The sequence below is a fragment of the Colletotrichum navitas genome (assembly GCF_030913465.1).
Source record: "Colletotrichum navitas strain CBS 125086 chromosome Unknown LY79scaffold_42, whole genome shotgun sequence".
Taxonomy (NCBI): Eukaryota; Fungi; Ascomycota; class Sordariomycetes; order Glomerellales; family Glomerellaceae; genus Colletotrichum; species Colletotrichum navitas.
In genome coordinates, this window is record NW_026850588.1 from 111,500 (window position 1) to 129,596 (window position 18,097).

Sequence of the window (18,097 nt, forward strand, 5' to 3'; positions counted from 1 at the left end):
TAGAGTTATTAGGTTAACCCTAATAACTTATTACTAGCAAATCCTTAGATATCTAGCTATAGATTCTCTAAGGATTTGTAGGCAATAAGTTAGTTATTTAACTAACTAACCTACAATAATTATCCTTCTTTTCTTTATGTATAATAGAGAACCACAGTTACCCCTATTATTTGTCAATTGCCACTAATATGTACAGTTAACTGTATTAACCTATCCCTTGGTGTTACCAACAGAACCATTTCGAAAAAGAGACAAGTAAGCGTCGCAGCAACTGTGTCACTGCGATCAAATTTTAGTTGAAACAGCCCGAGAACTACTACGGTGTGGGGCGATACATACCTCCCGGCAACTATAATCAGGTGAGAATCCCTATACAGGTTGTCAATGTCTTGCTGTGTAGGCTCCTTGATTGATTCAAAGTCTTCCAAGATCCACGAGAATACATCGGGGCAGGCAGGTTTGTTCTTTGACAATGATTGACCCATCAGCATCTTCCTCGAGCGCTCGGCCTTTGCACGTTACCTTGATTCTGTCATCCACTTGGGACCTGACAAAGTTCCAAAATCGTTTGCTGTTGACATTAAGAATTGGCGTATTCTTGAAAATGGGGAAAAGCCACATCATGTGGCTAAACATGCCAATAGACTGCATATCTCCATGCAACGAGGTCATAAAGTGATGCTTGATGCCCTCCTTGAGCATACCGAAGGACTTCCCGAAAGCCATATCTCCCATGACATCAAAGCTGTAAAAGTTGAACCAGTCCGTAATATTGAATGGCTGGCCCGTATGTGCATCGATCTGTGAAAGTAGCTGGTTGGTATAATCTGCTACCCGGAACTCGTAGTCTCTAAGGGCTAGTTATAGACTCAGCTCACAAGTTCTTATATGATAGGCTTCTGGGACAGGAGGTTACCCTTAGAGCTGAAGCCTTTGTCCCAAGCTTTACGTCTCTGTGTGTGTTCCTGCTTGTCTCGAACAAGCTGCAAGGAATAGCTAGGGTGCAACACCTCGTACCACGGACCTTTGGTGCATGGTGAGCGGTTAGAGTGAATTGCCATGACTGCTTTTGGATTGTTGATAGATAGTTCGCTTGGGCCTAAAGCGTACCATGCAAAGTGAGTAAGTTGATACTCGACGCTCGTGATGCATTGGGAGTCTTACCAATTCTCACGATATCCCCATATTTCCTGTGGAGATCCTGAACTTCCAGATGCAACTGTAATTTTTTGACTGCTTTCGATGTGATCCACAGATTGGAGAGCCTCGCTAGGAAAGGGCCATCAAAAGAATGCAGCCGATGGAATGCCGCGCGGTACACAAGTAGGCTGCTGTACGTTCCGAAGATGAGAGAGGCCGCAAGAGAAGCTGCTGTTTTGAACGCATCCGCATTGCTTTGGAAAGTCTCAGGGGCCAGCCGGGCAAGGGACGCTGTAAGCAGTCCTACGCCCAAGGCGAAGTTCCTGATTAACTTGGTGGTGGCGGTGTCCCATTCACCCTTGCGGAAAACGAATACGTGAAGCTGGATGCCAATCACAAAGAAAAAGGCGTGAGCCAGGAGGGGGCTCAAGTTGTCCATGTTAATCATCGAGAGGTACGACTGATATGAGGCGTGCGGTTTTGGGGAGAGAGGGGATGGTTGAGAAACGTCCAACACATTTCAGGGCCTCGGACTTTGTAGATATAATATGCTGGCAGTGGGGTTCCACTGAGTGACGAGATAGACCATTCTGATAACGACAAACTAAGACAGCAGCGCGTCGCCTTTGTCCCATGACCAACAATCAACCTATTTGGGCGCGATGCAGGTGATTGGCAACAATACGCAGTCGATGTTTTACAGCGGAGCATAACTTGCAGCATGCCACAAAGTGCGTCAATTGCTTGGCAAACAATAGCGTCATTTTTACGACAGTAATGAGACCAACGGATCTACAGCTATTATGCCTTATTGGTGTAAACGAAGTGTTACACTGCGTATTATAAACCCTGTAGGCTTGATTCTTGCAGAGACCTCTATCAGATGAGGCAGAATTAAACACCTGGACTTTGGAGAGATGTACCCCATCAAAACATTGATAAGAGTTGAGCAGTGTTGCGCTTGCCGCAGGTAAAAGCGTCAACAAAGCAGCACGTAGACGTAACGTTGACTCACCATCCACTGTTCAGAACAGGATCCACCTCAACAACCAATAACTGAAGTCTGTCTAGACACTCTTTCTCAGCAGCACTTACAATTCTCCTATACAAATCAACATCGGGATATTAAAGAAAGAAAAAAGTTGGCTCTATTTTGTCGTAGGAACTGGTGTAATTATACGAAGACGTGCAAATGCCAGTGTCTATATTTCTTGTAATATTTTAGCAAGTAATTATACGTTGTTTCACCCGACTGAAGTTGTGTACTTTTGGTATATAGTCTGGTGCTGTATAAAGTGAGGGGGTGTACAAGGGGTGACCAGACTTAATTGGACAACACATCTTGTTAATCATGCATGTGGCGCGATAAGTTGGCATTTAACTAACTGGATTCGACGTATTAGCACGTTGGGCAGGGCTTAGGATGCAATCATTTGTGATGGTCTCACTGGCCCGTGGAAGGAATCCCATTCTTGCCATATTACAGGAGTCGACCCTTGATCGTCGACAAACGCTGGCTCGGCATATCGGGAAGAATCGTGGGGTTCCCCGATGACAGGGCCATGGGCGATTAGATTCGGGGGAGCTGTCAAAAGGGTCTTTGCCCGCCTCCCCAGGTCTAAAGGGTCTCAAATACGGTACTTTCTCCACTGTAAATCTCTCAGGTCGCGGGGAGGCTCTCGAGCGGGTTTCCGCACCACGGAACGGGACTGAGTAGCTCTAGAATCTCTACATTGGTGACAGGCACGGCCATACCGTAGACACTCGCGTGATTGGGACAAAGCTAAGGAGCCCGCTAACGGCAAGGAGTATCGCGGGCCGCTGTAAGGAGTATAGTGTGCTGGCAAAAACAGGGATCTGTATATGTCTATTTTCTTACGTAACGGTTGTATTACTACTAACGGCGGGCTGGCTAGTGGGAAACAGAGGGTGGAAAGGATGACCGCCTTCTACGTTAGGACTAGTGTCGCCGATAACTACTAGCTGTTATAGGATATCTGCTAGCTATATCTGGCTAGCGGGCTTCTTAGCTTTCTCCTAACCTTGCGAGTGTCTACGGTACACTAGTTTGCGCCTTCGACAGCATGCGCCGGGAGTGCCAGCATGCCTTGAGTTGAAAGAAATGCTGAGATGGTCAGTTAACCTATCTCGACACGAGCACCTGTTATAAATCATCCCTACTCTGGCTCTAAGTAATACAGGCGATGTTATGCCGGCTCCAATGGTAACAATGTCGCCAATTCTTTGCTGATGATGAGCAATATGTACGCAAAAAGTCGGATTGGTTACGATCTGCCAGACCCCAAGACCACAACGTGGTGTTGCTAACCTTCGCGGCCACCTGATTGCCCTGCGACTTTGCTGCCGGATCTTAGCCACGCAAGTCTGCGAAGACGGGGGCCCTAAGATGCATTTTGGGATAGGAAAGGGCACTGGTGGGAACGCGTTCACGCACCGCCCCTAATTAGTGTGGCAGACGCAAAAAACACTGCCTATGGTGGGAAAGGATGAGTAATCAAGCACGATTATAAAATTTCTTGCAAGGTAACTTGAATGCATGACGCATCTCGCACGAGGCATCCAGCGTGAGGCACGCTATATCACGTGGCACGACGCACCTTCTGGTCGAGTTAGAGTTTTTTAATCAACAAACACGGTCAGTTAAGGGCGGAAACATCGGACGACCAGAGAGGAGCGGCACGCTGCCGAGTTCGCGGCAGAGGCGCAGTCTGTGCTGTCAGCATTGACGGCCAGAGCTAGCAGCTCGTCGGCAAAGGTACGTACGTTACCTTAACCTCGGCCGATCAATCTACCGGTACTCATTCGCGTTTCAACATTTGCCTCCGTCTCAGTTTTGACTTGGCTGCCACGCGGGTTCCGACAAACACCGCCGGTCCCTCAGGGGCATCTTACCCAAGCTTGCATGCAGTATTGACCGGCCGAGTATTGTGGGACCCTGCGTGGCTGCGTGCTGTGAAGGACGAGCGCATGCCTATGAGGGGTTCTTCATCGGGGAGCTATCCCGAATGGCAATGGGCTCCTACTGTGGCCCCCGCCTCCCGCGGAGCCTACACCGTTCTGCGGATAGTCTATGTATATCGTGGATCATTGACGGTTGTCGTAGCGTTGACAGTGGGGTCCCGGTCGGCGTAACTCGGTTGAAGATATGGAATCCTTGCATCGACCACCCTGTATGTACTTGCTTTGCTCTCCACGTCCTCCACTATTAGCTGTCCCTCATTATGTGAGCAATTGGTAACCCCTCTCGCGTAAATTGAGATGGGAGGAAGGGTACGGAGTAGAGGAGGCAAAGTCAGGGACAATTGCAAGTATCGCCTGCCCGCTTTCTTTTCTACACCTCTTCTCTCTCTACTTTGTTCGCCCGATCTTTGTTCAGCCAAGTATCAACATACCAAGCCCGGACCGCCACGTAACTTTCCGTCTCTGCCAAACAATCGCCCATCATGGCCACCAACGGTACGTCCAAGCTGGATTGGACCAAATTCTACAATGTTATCGACGGAAAGCTCGAGACCACGAGCAAGAACAGACACAACCTGAACCCTTCGACGCTCGAGGCCAACCCCGAGGTCCCTGTCTCTAGCCCCGAAGATGTCGACAGAGCAGTGCAGGCTGGAAAGAAGGCTCAGGAGGCCTGGGCCGAGACCCCCTATGAAGAGCGCCAGAAGGCCCTTGCTAAGCTCGGCGAAGCTCTCGAGGCGCACGCGGAAGAGTTTGCGCTGATGCTCACCAAGGAGCAGGGCAAGCCTGTGAGTCGCCGAGGAACATGCAAATATCTCGAGCTTCATCCATGCTAACCCGCCATGTGCCCGGGTAGCTCCAATTCGCACTGTTCGAGGTCAGCGAAGCCGTCAAGCACTTCAAGGGAATGTCCAACCTGCCGTTCCCTGAAGAGGTTGTAGAGAACAACCCAGACCGCCGGGTTATTACGAGATACACGCCCTTGGGTTCGTGGATCCGTCCCTCAACCATATCACTTGGATTATGAAACTGATTAAGGATCAAGGCGTCGCCGTCGGCATTGTCCCCTGGAACTGTAAGTCTCTAGCTAGTGTTTCCCAAAACTTGCAAGAGGTCAAGTTACTAACAGTTCCCAGTTCCCATCCTTCTCGGTAGGCGTCTTCCGAATGTATCCATCACCGACTTCGTACTGATGCAAAAACATAGCCTGTGGCAAGATCGGTCCTGCTCTGGTCACCGGAAATGCCTTCATCCTCAAGCCCTCGTAAGCCTGCATCATCTGTGCCTCACGAAGCCGCACACTAAACGTCACCTAGCCCCTTCACTCCTTACTGCGACCTGAAGCTCGTCGAGCTCGCTCAGCAGTTCTTCCCTCCTGGTGTTTTCCAGGCGCTGAGCGGCGACGACAACCTTGGACCATGGTTGACTGCCCACCCTGGTGTCGATAAGGTCAGCTTCACTGGCTCAACCGCGACCGGAAAGCGTGTGATGGAGAGCTGCAGCAAGACGCTCAAGCGCGTTACTCTGGAACTGTAAGTGGCGTCACTACGTCGTTGAGCTTGCTGGTACCGAGACTCACCCGTGAACCTGCAGTGGTGGAAACGATGCGGCTATCGTGCTACCGGACGTGGACGTCAAGGCAGTCGCGCCCAAGGTCAGTCGGCGTCAGTACTCGTCCGTTTGCAGCTCGTGCTAACCTGCGCCAGATTACAATGCTGGCTCTGTACAACTCTGGACAGGTACGTTTGCTCCAATAACCAAAGACTCGTTCGTGGCCACTTGGTGCAATTTGCTGATAATGCCATGATCAGGTCTGCATCGCTATCAAGCGCATCTACATCCACGAGGATATCTACGAAGAGCTCCTCGCCGAGATGGCCAACGTTATCAAGAGCTTTCCCGTCGGCGACGGCCAGCAAGAGGGCACGGTCCTGGGCCCCGTCCAGAACCAGATGCAGTTCGAGCGCGTCAAGGAGCTCCTCAAGGACATCGAGGAGCAGAAGCTCAAGATCGCCGCCGGGTCCACAGCGCCTGCATCCAATGGCAAGGGCTACTTCATCACGCCCACGATGGTCGACAACCCGCCCGACAACTCCAGGATCGTTGTTGAAGAGCCTTTTGGTGAGTGAAACGCATGCAGACGAAAACCTAACTGCCTTCGCCTTCCCCTTTTTTTCTCCCAAAATTCTCAACCAAACTGACGTGGGGGGTATCTCAGGTCCCGTCTTCCCCGTCTTGAAGTGGCGCGACGAGAAGGAGGTTATTCACCGCGCCAACGACAGTCTCATGGGTCTCGGCGCCTCGGTGTGGTCCAAGGACCTTGAAAAGGCGGAGAGCGTCGCCAAGAAGCTCAAGGCCGGCAACGTCTGGATCAACACCCACTTGGAGCTGCAGTACAACGCGCCTTTCGGCGGTCACAAGCAGAGCGGTATCGGATACGAGTACGGTGCTGGCGGTCTGAAGGCGTATTGCAACGCGCAGTCCCTGTACATCACAAAGCCATGAGCTGATAGGCCTCCTCGTTGCGCCGCATCTACGCGCCCGTGATGTGACGTAACGAGAAATAAAGGGTATCCAAAATGTATCGGTGACCATTTTGTCGATTTTGCACGTACTCCACAGCTAGTGAAGGAATTCCCGGAGCGTCCACTTCCTGTGCCCTTTGAGTTTTGCCTCCTCGACTTGTCGGTGTGAAGATCAGCTTTCCAATTCCAAGCCGTGACCGACGATGGGGTTTGCCGGGGCGAATCCTTTAGACCCGGCCAGAACAGACACTTTCGGTGTTTTGCTGGAGTAATTATGGAGCCGTAACGTTGTTGTCGCTGCCTATCAGTGGGTTCACCAGTAGGACCCTGGCAGAATAAACTACATGGCGGAGCTAATGCGCAGCGACGGAGACCCGTTAGCTTCGGTTATAATCGTCATTTGTGATGGTTGATTGTGGCAATATTTCCGCAAGTACATACAACCAATTACATTTCAGTATGCCACCGGGAATGAAAAACGAAGTGATCGCCGCGGCCGCACTATAGGATGGTGGTTGAGGTGATGTGGATATGTCGGGTAGTATTATCGGGCTTTGTCGGCCAAGACAGGAATGAGGCGTAGGTGACTAGATCGTCAGGCTTTTGCGGTTATCACGTAATGACCATGTGAATCAGTTTCCCGAGTTGGTCAAAAACAGCTGGACGATCCACCCGGTCTGCGTACCTCCGAACTGCTATAGTGATGGGTTGATTCCATTAAATCTAACTCTTGATTGATTTCTAGAACTGGGCTCCAAAAGAAGCTGGAATGTAAAAACCATCTCATTCGGGAGACAAGGGTATGTCAAATGGTTACCCGCTGAAGCCACACGTGGGGAAATTAGAAAAAAAAAGAAAGAAAAAAAAAGAAGAAGAAGAAGAAAAACCGCTTTCTGCTTTGCAAAGTTGCCAGGAGAATTGACAGGATAGCTTTACAACCAGCACCCGTAGCTGAGCACTGCCTTTGCATAGTCAGACTCAAAGCATGACCTCGACCAAGCCACCAAGGTAATCGCGCTTGCCATGGCTGGCAGTTAGATAGTGCGGTTATGGTGATTGCACCCATGAGGTTATGAATGAACTAACAGTGCTTGCCACGGGGCTACTGACGAAAGCTGCCAGGAAGTAATTGGGCTAGATTAAACGTCAATATGGCATTTCTTGTCACGGAAAAATGACGACGCTAATTAAGGACAATAATCAACCCTTTGTAAACCACGTTGCATGAATACATGTTCCACCTAATTTTATAATACCACTGGCATTGCTCTTTAGAAAAGACCTCGTATTCAACTTGATCCCGGAAAATACCAAATGGCCAGTTACGTCAATGTCATACCCTTGCAGTCATTGGTCCTTGGCCCTTCATACAGCCAGTGACCAACGAAAATCACTATCTTGGACGACTTCAGGGAGGTCTTTTCGTCAGATAGAGATATGCAGTGTGTTGAACATCGACTTGACGATCTATTTCAGATGATAGATACGGCAGCTAAAGTATATGAACGTCTCGACTCTTTCGTTGGGCCAAACGTTAGACTAACCATTTCCCCACTGCCTAAGTCATTTCTCTAGACTAGTCTGTCCAAAAACACGGCTTTATAGTAACCCAGAAATCAGCTGTTATTTGAGAAGTCAATTTGTTACATGAGCTGCTGCCTCTAATCATAGCTATTGTTACTAGCATTGTGTCAGCCTAGTTTGCCCACCGAGACAGTGAATGTCAGATTTCATAAGTGTATGTGAAAGAGACAATTATAGACCAAAATTAATTTGAAACTTGTCATCGTGAAGGAAATTTTGCTTTTGCTTCATAAGACTAAATGTATTCGAAGCGTCATACTTATTCGCAGGCTGTTGATGTAGATGTAGGCTTTAATCTCGTCGAACGACACAACTGCACGCAGCCTAGAGGTTGAGTGACAAACGTGCTTCAAGATCTCTCTCGCAAGTTTGAAGAGCCGTTCCTTTGACCATATCATTAAACATATTAGAGCCAGGGGTTTGGGGGAGGGGGTTGTTATCGGCAGCTACAAGCTGATGAGTGCATGGATATGTATGTCAGATCAGTTGTCCATTCCGGACGCCTTTCCGGGGAGATACTCTCAATATCTTAGCTATCCACTTCGCCACTCTAAGATATCGAGTCGCTCCACGTATTATTTGTTTCGCCCCATGATTCCTTATGAACACGCCATTCGTCTTGAGAATAAGCCTTAGTTTGTCACGAGTCAGCCTGTTTTCACCAATATTGAGTATCAACTTCCAATGAGGATACTCTTACTGAGGACGGATTGCTTGGCAACGACGAGGTTCCCTCCCCGCACTAAGCCGGCAGCTGAGCGGGTCTTGAACCGTTGGGGCCCCGCGGGCATCCAATTGGAGTCGCCGTCAGGCATCGACATGCGATGACGCGATCGCACGGCGTAAATCCGCAATCACCATACGTGCCACTCTAAACGCTTTTGCAGGGCGAAAAAAAAGTGTACGGCAGGAGTTTTCTAGCCGTTCTGGCACAGCTCTTTTCTCGCGGCAATGCATGTGCGAGGGTACCGACCCGCTGTATTGGGTCCAGCGCCTCGGGATGTTTAAAAACCTTTGCCAACTCCCAAACCCACTCGTCAACAACACCGAAGGCCGTGCTAGTTCGATCTCCGGGAACTTGGAGGCGATTGGTAAGAGACTTGCCGACGGGGTCAACCAAAGCAAATCACCATTGCCGTCTGCTTCTCCAACTTTCGCTCCAGGGTTACGATGTCTCGGTATCGAGCCTACGACAAGGATGACGATGACGTCCCTGTCATCGAGGACACGGGTGTCCGCGGCGCGTACGGGCAAGAGCAGAACTCGACCGATGCCGACTTCTCCGCGTTTGACCCGCACAGTGGCGTCAAGCGAGGCCTGAAGACACGGCACCTCAGCATGATGGCCCTGGCAGGCATCATCGGGCCCGGCCTGCTCATCGGCGCGGGAGGTGCTCTCTCCAACGGTGGCCCGGCAGCTTTACTCATCGGGTTTGGCGTCATCGGAATCATTGCCTTCAGCATCATGCAGAGTCTCGGCGAGCTCACCACCTTGTACCCCACCGGAGGTGCATTCACAGGACTGGCAGATCGTTTCGTCGATAAGGGCTTCGCCGTTGCTCTGGGATGGAACTATTTCATCATCTGGATGTGCGTCTTGGCCAACGAGTACAACGTGCTCTCCAGCATCTTCGTTTTTTGGAGTGATAAAGTCCCCTTGTGGGGATACTTCCTGATATTCTGGGTATGTCGCTCTGAACAAGTTTTGACAAGAGTGAATGACTAATAACATATCAGACTGTCTTCCTCGGGTTTCAACTGCTAGGAATCGAGGCTTTTGGAGAGGCCGAGTTCTGGTTGGCTTTGCTGAAGCTCATCGGCTTAGTTGCTTACTTTCTTTTTTCCATCATGTAAGTGCTTATCAACGAAACCTGGTCCACCGTCCCGTTCTGACCATTTCCCAGCTATGCTGCTGGAGGAGTCCATGGGCAAGATGCCCTTGGTTTCCGATACTGGCGCGACCCTGGCGCGTTCACGGATGGGTTTCGTGGCGTCGCCAAAGTGTTCGTCTTCTGCTCAACCTTTTACGCCGGGGTCGAGTCCGTCGCAGTCGCCGCCACCGAGACCAAGAATCCGCGCGTCGCCGTGCCGCTTGCCATCCGTCAGGTGTTCTGGCGCATCATCCTCATCTACATGGGCTCTGCCTTCTTCTTCGGTCTCACCTGCCCCGCCAACGCCGACGAGCTTGTCAATGGAGGGTCTAGGGCAGTCAAGAGCCCCATGACGGTTGCCATTCAGAACGCCGGATGGGAGGGCGGCGTACACCTTATCAACGCCTTTATCGCCGTGACATGTCTGTCAGCCGTCAACTCGTCCATATTCATTGGCTCGCGCACTCTCTTGTACATGGGCCAAGACGGAAAGGCACCAAAGATCCTGGGGAAAACCGATAGCCGCGGCGTGCCCGTCCCGGCCATCGTCTTCACCAACCTCTGCGGCGCCTTGTCCATGATGAACATCAGCACGGGCGCCAGCAAGGCCTACTCCTACATTGTCAACCTTAGCGGCGTCTCGACTTTCCTTGTCTGGGGATCTATTTCGTTCATCCACATCCGGTTCCGACAAGCATGGAAAGCCCAGGGTCACGACGAAAGCTCTCTTCCATTCATATCGCTGTGGTATCCATGGAACGCCTACTTTGGTCTGGCAGCCAACGTCTTCTTAGCCATCGTGCAGGGCTGGACGACCCTGGCGCCTTTCGATGCCGGGTCGTTCGTCGACGCCTACATCTTGTTGCCTCTGTTCCCGATGATATGGTTCGGGTACAAATTCTGGTTCAAGACACATTTTTGGCGAGTGAGTGAGATCGATCTGCTCTCCGGTCGGCGGAGGGATCTCGACGAGTTCCGGGAGATTGAGACCGGCGAGCATGATTTCGATAAGCTCCCGCGGTGGAGAAGGCTTCTGAAAAACTTCTGAATCAGCATTCACTAGGTGACGTAGCATACATAGTATGGTACCGGCATGCATGGGACAGTTGCCGTTTCTTGCTGGCCGCGATATCAGAGTTGAGCCTAGCCGTTAATCAAACATAACGCCCCGAATGCCGACGCCTCGAAGGATTCGATGCAATCCGAAAGCGGCGTCGTGATTGCACATCTATCAATGATGCTGCCATTGATGCACCCATTCCGAGGCACGTGTACTCACTTACAGGCGACGTCGTCCCAACTTTCCGCTGGCCACTGGAGCCGAGTGGATGGCCCGGTCCCCTTCGCATTCGCAAGCCCTCGTGCATATGCGCTCTGTGTGCGCCCGTCGCACTCGTCTATGCACATTAGCTCAGATGAGAGCAGAAAAGGGGTCAAAAGGTTTGAAGTCTCTTCTCGTTACATCTGCCCGTTGATTGGTTCTGTCTGCGTACCATATCCAATCTCCAATGCCTCTCTTGGCATGGGATTCGTCAAAAAATTGAACCTCTTTCCCATTCCCACCTTCATCAAAGCTGGGCATATACGATTTACCCCCATGAAAATCGACGGCGCTTGCGTTCGCAATGGGTTCTGTGTCAGTGGTATTGACCATGTCAAACTATCTGAGCAGTACACAGAATCCCCAGATACAGAAGTCTCCTGAAGATATCATCCGCACTCTTCAGCTTCAACTTGCACAGCGTGCGAACGGGGGGAGAGGGTTGGCGTCGACGAGCTATCGATACCTCAGGGACAAACGAAAAGCGCCGCACGAAGACCCGATTTGGGATAACAATGTCGGCGGACTCAACCCCGGGGGAGAAGAATCGCAAACTGTAAAAAGACGAGGAAATCGGTTTACGGACCACGCCGGCGAACTACGGCAGTACCTGGATGTTCTACAACAACATGAGGCCAAGCCATACATGCTCGCCCCATCGCCGCCGCCATCGCCGCCGCCATCGCCGCCGCCGCCCAACGCGGTGTCTTTAATGCGGTTGCCGAGCCCCGTCATCATCCCCCAACGGCGCATCACGAACCGCACGCGAGGATTCGTCTGCAATTATTCGTCGTCCTTACGCAATGCCGGTATAGACGAAAAAGCATTCTCGACTTTCATCAATCAGCTCAACAGGTTAGCCGAGCTCAAACCTCGTGCCCAAGCTATCGACTTTAGCGGATTCGCACACTTGTGCTATAATACGCATTACGACATTTTTATCTCCATGGCAGTTGGAACGGCTTTTGAGACTGCCAAGGGCATCCAACATAGCACGGCTATGAATAAGCTCATAGACAAGACGAACGACGAACTCTTTAAGCCGAAGGGACTTGTATGCCTTCTGATGACTTGGGAATCCGAAGGTCCGGAAGGCTCTTCCTTGGATCGTTCATTTAGGTCAAGGCCAGTGCAGCGGGTAAGGAACGAGCGAAGAGGCATGGAAACACGGCCGAAGGCAAATCTCAGCCCGCTCCAAGGGATGGGGATGTTCGAATGGCTTCAGCCCACCACATTCAAACGCATCGACGGAGATGCGAATGTCTTGCCAGAGACGCAAATCTCAGTAACCTGCAACCAGTATCCCTTGCAGATTGGCGGCACACAATTCATTGACAGCCGAACGAATCAATGTCTTGCCGTACATCATCACCTGGAGCACCGCCGTGGATCCCAGGTCGCAACGGTAAACATAGGGGTTACGGCTCACGCACAGGAAGCGATACCGTTCCCACTAGCAGAGATCACAGGCCAGTCCCAGGGCCAGATCTCCTTGAACAACTTGGGCAGGTGTTCAGCCTTGGAGGAGAAGAGAGATGCCAAGGAGGAACAGAACGGGGACCGCTACTTACGCAAAGACCTTAACGATATGGATCCTTTCAACATTACGCCGACGCCTTCATTCACTACCGGCGCCTTAAAGGCTTTAGAGACAGTACGTTGAACGCAGTCCAGCTTGTCTAGCTTGCTAACGAGGACTTGTAGGAAACCCTATATGTACTGATTGCCAATATGCCCGATGATGATGAAACACAAAGAGATACGGTTTACTGACCATAAAGCCGATCGAGCCGGTTGAACATGATGCAACCGTTTAATGTTGTCTCGAAGTATGGAGTTATAGCATCATTTGTCAACATTTGTCAACATTAGAGAGGCAGGTTATGACCGTACATGAAATAATGGATATAACAAGCACTTTTCATCTTCGAATGTTTGGCTCTTTATCTGAAAGCCGTTAGAAACCAGATGGTTGACCATGTCTTACAAAAGAAGCTATTTTGACGTATCGAACAGGCTTCGACAGACTAAACTACCGCAATCATGAATCCTGAAACAGCCGAAAATATAACCAAGGTTGTAGGTCAGGCTATAAAAATAGAGCAATCTTTGAGTGCTGTAGTGTCAAATGAAAGGTTACAAGAAACACGTGATGCGAAGATGATAACAAGGTTACATACTGAAAAAGAGTTCTAGAGACTACCGTGATATTGGTAACATTATATTTACACATTTCCATAGGAATCTGGACCGATCACGTACTCATAACTCTGGTAATCGTCTCCAATTAATCGTTCTTATGAAACTTGAACTCCTTGTAGATTCTTCATGGTATTAAATCCATAGCGTCAAGTAATTCTTGCGCTGATAGACAAAACAACACAAGAACAAATATTTCACTAGCAAATGAAATACTGCTTCTAGCCTTCTCTGCTCGGACATATTCGTCTTTGGAGACCCCAAAGCCATCATTTTCTCTTCTCGGTGATTCCTAGGGCCACCCCAAGAGCATCCTCAAACTGATCCCAGGTTGCCGGGTCCTGATCTGAAGGGAATGCCCGGAAGTGGTGTTTCACCCAATTATAAAATTCATGTGGATCATCTCGGTTTCCTTCCAACTCAAGGTGATTTACAATATCGTTCAAAAACTGATCTCGCCAAATATTTGATTCCGTTGTAAATAGCTTATTGACACAACGGCTGGCCACCGCTTCGTAGATGAAATCCGATGTCGGAAGATCGTCGTGGTCGCAGATCTGGAGTCCCTGAGCAAGTCTTGCGCGGAAGAGCTGGCACTGGAACTTCTGGCCCTGTTGCTGTAGGTGAAACATGACGCGGTGGTACAGCTGGAAAGGTGTGATGTCGTAGTCGGCAAGGATTCGGTCCTCGCCCTCAGTCTCCGTGAGACCCAGGAGCCCATAGACCCGACCCCTAGGGTCTGTGCAATGGTAGTCTTTCGAGAAGACCAGCAGCCTGGTGAGGCGCGGCCGCGCCCCTAGCGTGTCGGTGAAGGAGAGGCGTTTCGGGTCGGTCTGCCAGGACCTTCGCAACCTCGACAGCTCCCTGCAGCTCCCGACGTGCTTCTCGATGCTATGGTGGGTTTCTTGCTTCGACAGGTGCTTGAACCATAGGTTCGTCTGCTGTGAGATGCCAAAGGGACGGAACTGCTGCAGGGCTGCCTAGGAGATGGCCGACGGCCCGCAAAGCACCCACGACTCCCTCGCCAGCGCGAACTCCTGTACGACCCAGATCCTCGACCAGTACGACCGCGTGACAAACCACTTTGCGTCCTTGAAGCCGAACTTGCGCTTCTGGGAGCGCAGGTATTGGTTTCTCTCGCGCCTAGCCGTGTGTTTCAGCCCTCGCAGGTAGTCGAAGAGCAGGCCAACGTTGCCTTCCTCCAGTCCGATCCAAGCAATGACAAGGTGAGCCGTAGAGAAGATGTCTTTCATGAGGCCGACTTGATGGCCGCGCTCCGCGGTGTCGTCTTGATTGACTCAGATTGCATCGATCCAGAGATACTGCGGCAGCTTCGTGCTGGACTTCTTCTGCTCCGAAATGCAATTCTTCCTCTTGCTTGCGATGTGAACCAACTGCCCAAGGGCGTGCCAGAGGTTCTCTCGAACCCGAAACTTTGCGTCATTGATCTCAATTTCGTGACATGGGTCCGGGGCCCCCCCAGACATAAGACAACGCAATGAAATGAGGCGCGTCGTCAAGTGAATGAATGGGTGGTGAGCGTACAACGAAGGGTCTCGTTCTCTTTTGGGGGCTGAAACCTCAATAGTCTGATTGACCTCGTGTCGCGGTCCAACGCCGCATAAAGGCCTTCTAGGGCGGACATCGTCCGGCATGCCTCAAGGTTTCGACTGACAGTTTGACAGTTCCGATCAAGATATTAGCACAGACGGCGGCGCGTGCGCTGTCGCAACTGACCGTGGTGGTTGCTATCCAAGCGCAACTTGGAGAGAATGCGCGGCAGAGTGTTGCGCTTTCGGGTTGCCCATGCACATGAGCGGATTTGCTCATCCCGCCATTACCTAGCGCTGATTCGGTTGTCTCTGGAGTGATGCAGCGGGAGAAAGGCCTCAATGTGAAATCGGCTGCGAGCGGGGAGACTGCCTTGTATCTTGGATCCTTCAGTATAGCAGCTAGGCTCTCTCTGGCACGAGCAACTCTCTTACCATGCGACCAGCCAATAACATTTCAGTGCAGCAAGTAACATTTCATCATCATGGGTGTACAAATACAGCATGAGCTCAGTCACATAGTTTGTCACGCAGGCGCCATATGGCAGCCTTCCATAGTTTAATACGGATAAACGAATGTGATTATTGCTAGGTGCCTCTTGGGGAGAGGGGGAACTTAGGCCCGGCACATCTTTCCATTGGGTGCAACATCCCACGCCTCGCTTCCCACACCCTTGAGCACATAGAAGAGCGACTCAGGGTCATACTTCTTCTTGATGGTCAGCAACTTCGCGTAGTTGTCACCGAAGAAGGCGTTCTGCCAGTCCGGCTGCCTGAAGTCGGCCTCATTCATGTACGAGGCGCTCCCGGGCGTCACGGACTGGATGAGCGGCATGAACTGCTCCGTCATGCGCTTTTGCGAATCCTGCATTTCGGCCCACGGCGCCGCGTCATCCCACTGGGTGATCAGCTGGAGCTGCATGACGGCCTTGCGCCACGCAGGGTGTACCGAGTTGTCGGGGGCGCCGGCCGGCTTGTTGTACTGGGCAACGCTGCCGGCGAGGAGAACGCCGTTGGCAGTGAGGTTTCTGACGACCACCTGGTACGCCTCGTTGTCGTTCTCGATGACCTCGCGGGGGATGAGACGGCCGCCGAACTGGTAGCGGGTCACCTCTAGATTGCCCTGGGGGAGGGGACCCATGTAAGTGGCGTAGTGGTCGCGGTACGAGAGCTCACTGTACGCGACCGCCAGGGTAATGCCAATCTCCCCCAGCGCCTTGGTGAACGGGGCAAGCACGACATCGCGGACGTGGGCGGCAGTCGAGTTCCAGACGGTCAGAGGACGGAGGGCCAGGAACTGGGAATTGTGGAGGAAGACGGCCATGGCGCCGTTGTCAGTCATGGCGGGCAGCAGCTCGTGGAACTTGGAGACGGCGGCGCTGAACTTCTCGGGCGTGGTGCTCGCGGCAAGGAGCTGGAAGGCCGCACCGCCAACGGTCTCTTCCGGGTGGGCGCGGACAGTGACAGCGGTGACGACGCCGAAGGTTCCGCCGCCACCGCCGCTGAGGGCCCAGTACAGATCTGCGTTCTGCGAGGGAGACGCAACGACGGTCTCGCCATCCGCGGTGACGACGTCGAACGCAAGCGTCTGGTCGGCGGCGAGACCGAACTCGGTGGATAGAGCGCTGTGGCCTCCGCCCTGGATGAATCCGCCAGCGAGACCGACGGTGGCACACTCGCCAGAGACAACTGCAAGTCCCTCGGCGTGCGCCGCCTCGAGCACCTCGTATCCGAGGACACCAGCACCAACTTTGACGGCGGGGCCGGAGTAATACTCGTCAGACCAGGTGGTGAAGTCCATCGACTTCAGGTGGTTGGTCCAGATGGCCAGGGCACCAGCGCCAGTGGATCGACCAAGGAAGCTACAGAACCCGAAAGTCAGCCACTGTCTCGGAGAAGCAAGTATTATACGGCTTCAGCCGTCAGTGATCAGTCACTTACTCATGGCCGGTGTTACGAAAAACGACACGGATGTTGTTGGCCTTGGCAAACTTGAGAGCGTTGCTCACATCTGCCGCGCTTTGGACATCGACAGCATAGCTGACATAGTTGCCAAGGGTACAAGGGACGGCTCTATCAGTGAAGGGGTCGCAGGACTGGTTGGCAAAGTACGTCTGCATCACAGACGAGGAAGATGGGATGCTAGTGCAAAACAAGGTTAGGACTTCGTCAGTTGCGTGTGGTGGGAGCGGGAGACGAACTGGGTCAAGGGGTTCGACCAGGATGACTGCAACGCCTCGCAGGCGGCGGCGTCGTAGGTGGGATCATGGCATGGCGAGCCAATGGGGGCGGTCGCGACCAGACGTCCACTGACGGTGGCGTTCAGCCCATCCCAAGAGGCAGTCGACGGCCAGCACGCATCACCAGGCAAGCAGCGACACTGTTGCGTGGGGGCGACGGCGGCCGAGGTGAGTGTAACCAAGGCGGTGGCTACGGCCAGATAAGAGATCCTCATGTTAATGGCTTGAGTTGGACAAACAACCAAAGGAGGTAAGAGAATGGAGGGTGACAAGTCAAGTGCGAGCAACAAGAAGTGTGACCGCCAGTGCAACTCATATATTCCTCGCATCAGTTGACCTTGCTCCTGCGTCGTCGCCACTATCCGAGCAGTTGGCGAGCTCTACCTCGGTCGCAACGAAACCATCTCCACCCCTTTTGCCTGTTCGTCCACTGAATACCACGCGAGATGATATCAAGGAATAGCAATCGGATGCTCCCCGACACTACATGATCGATAGACTGCGGGCGAGATACCTCGAACTGGATCGAGTGCACGGCCACACTGCGGGATCCTTGTCCAACGACACCCAGTTATCGCAGCATAGTCGGGGAGCTGCCTATTATGGGTAGGGCTACATGCGATTGCCACATATTCTCGCATGGGTTGATCAAAGACACGATACGCTAACGTTGTGCATACGACGCC

The 18,097-nt window shown here is 51.9% G+C and overlaps 6 protein-coding genes across 6 annotated transcripts; 3 read left to right on the plus strand and 3 right to left on the minus strand.

The window, feature by feature from the left end:
• Nucleotides 1–160: 160 nt before the first annotated feature.
• Nucleotides 161–1,664, minus strand: LY79DRAFT_558020 (cytochrome P450). Its single transcript, XM_060558150.1, has 5 exons — nucleotides 1,165–1,664; nucleotides 917–1,099; nucleotides 523–857; nucleotides 340–464; nucleotides 161–279 (listed from the first exon to the last, which is right to left on the minus strand). Exons 1-5 carry the CDS (start codon nucleotides 1,586–1,588, stop codon nucleotides 174–176), a joined length of 1,173 nt encoding a protein of 390 aa, XP_060412672.1. The 5' UTR covers nucleotides 1,589–1,664; the 3' UTR covers nucleotides 161–173.
• Nucleotides 1,665–4,604: 2,940 nt separating this feature from the next.
• LY79DRAFT_670860 (aldehyde dehydrogenase) lies at nucleotides 4,605–6,627 on the plus strand (the record flags this gene model as incomplete). The annotated part of the gene is made up of 10 exons (XM_060563833.1): nucleotides 4,605–4,910; nucleotides 4,979–5,108; nucleotides 5,168–5,197; nucleotides 5,259–5,273; nucleotides 5,329–5,386; nucleotides 5,439–5,654; nucleotides 5,716–5,776; nucleotides 5,829–5,861; nucleotides 5,934–6,243; nucleotides 6,341–6,627. The coding sequence occupies 10 exons, from the start codon at nucleotides 4,605–4,607 to the stop codon at nucleotides 6,625–6,627; spliced, it is 1,446 nt and encodes a 481-aa protein (XP_060412673.1).
• A 2,774-nt stretch (nucleotides 6,628–9,401) lies between these two features.
• On the plus strand, nucleotides 9,402–11,149 carry LY79DRAFT_518272 (amino acid permease; the record flags this gene model as incomplete). Its single annotated transcript, XM_060555020.1, has 3 exons — nucleotides 9,402–9,914; nucleotides 9,968–10,080; nucleotides 10,135–11,149. 3 exons carry the CDS (start codon nucleotides 9,402–9,404, stop codon nucleotides 11,147–11,149), a joined length of 1,641 nt encoding a protein of 546 aa, XP_060412674.1.
• A 928-nt stretch (nucleotides 11,150–12,077) lies between these two features.
• LY79DRAFT_558029 (uncharacterized protein) lies at nucleotides 12,078–13,525 on the plus strand. The gene is made up of 2 exons (XM_060558151.1): nucleotides 12,078–13,076; nucleotides 13,127–13,525. Exons 1-2 carry the CDS (start codon nucleotides 12,135–12,137, stop codon nucleotides 13,193–13,195), a joined length of 1,011 nt encoding a protein of 336 aa, XP_060412675.1. The 5' UTR covers nucleotides 12,078–12,134; the 3' UTR covers nucleotides 13,196–13,525.
• Nucleotides 13,526–13,890: 365 nt separating this feature from the next.
• On the minus strand, nucleotides 13,891–14,874 carry LY79DRAFT_591321 (HET domain-containing protein; the record flags this gene model as incomplete). The annotated part of the gene is made up of 3 exons (XM_060561265.1): nucleotides 13,891–13,962; nucleotides 14,116–14,601; nucleotides 14,632–14,874. 3 exons carry the CDS (start codon nucleotides 14,872–14,874, stop codon nucleotides 13,891–13,893), a joined length of 801 nt encoding a protein of 266 aa, XP_060412676.1.
• Nucleotides 14,875–15,747: 873 nt separating this feature from the next.
• On the minus strand, nucleotides 15,748–17,676 carry LY79DRAFT_558031 (FAD binding domain-containing protein). The gene is made up of 3 exons (XM_060558152.1): nucleotides 17,373–17,676; nucleotides 17,113–17,313; nucleotides 15,748–17,033 (listed from the first exon to the last, which is right to left on the minus strand). Exons 1-3 carry the CDS (start codon nucleotides 17,624–17,626, stop codon nucleotides 15,788–15,790), a joined length of 1,701 nt encoding a protein of 566 aa, XP_060412677.1. The 5' UTR covers nucleotides 17,627–17,676; the 3' UTR covers nucleotides 15,748–15,787.
• Between the last annotated feature and the right edge of the window lie 421 nt (nucleotides 17,677–18,097).

What these genes read in the sequence shown, in the direction of transcription:
- LY79DRAFT_558020 (XM_060558150.1), bottom strand. Translation starts at nt 1,588, where the DNA reads ATGATTAACATGGACAACTTGAGCCCCCTCCTGGCTCACGCCTTTTTC. An exon ending in TGGGGATATCGTGAGAATTG is followed by an intron (nt 1,100 to 1,164) that starts GTAAGACTCCCA and finishes GGTACGCTTTAG; the next exon opens with GCCCAAGCGAACTATCTATC. An exon ending in CTGATTATAGTTGCCGGGAG is followed by an intron (nt 280 to 339) that starts GTATGTATCGCC and finishes ATTTGATCGCAG; the next exon opens with TGACACAGTTGCTGCGACGC.
- LY79DRAFT_558029 (XM_060558151.1), top strand. Translation starts at nt 12,135, where the DNA reads ATGCGGTTGCCGAGCCCCGTCATCATCCCCCAACGGCGCATCACGAAC. An exon ending in CCTTAAAGGCTTTAGAGACA is followed by an intron (nt 13,077 to 13,126) that starts GTACGTTGAACG and finishes GAGGACTTGTAG; the next exon opens with GAAACCCTATATGTACTGAT.
- LY79DRAFT_558031 (XM_060558152.1), bottom strand. Translation starts at nt 17,626, where the DNA reads ATGAGGATCTCTTATCTGGCCGTAGCCACCGCCTTGGTTACACTCACC. An exon ending in TGGTCGAACCCCTTGACCCA is followed by an intron (nt 17,314 to 17,372) that starts GTTCGTCTCCCG and finishes GTTTTGCACTAG; the next exon opens with CATCCCATCTTCCTCGTCTG. An exon ending in TTTCGTAACACCGGCCATGA is followed by an intron (nt 17,034 to 17,112) that starts GTAAGTGACTGA and finishes CGGGTTCTGTAG; the next exon opens with CTTCCTTGGTCGATCCACTG.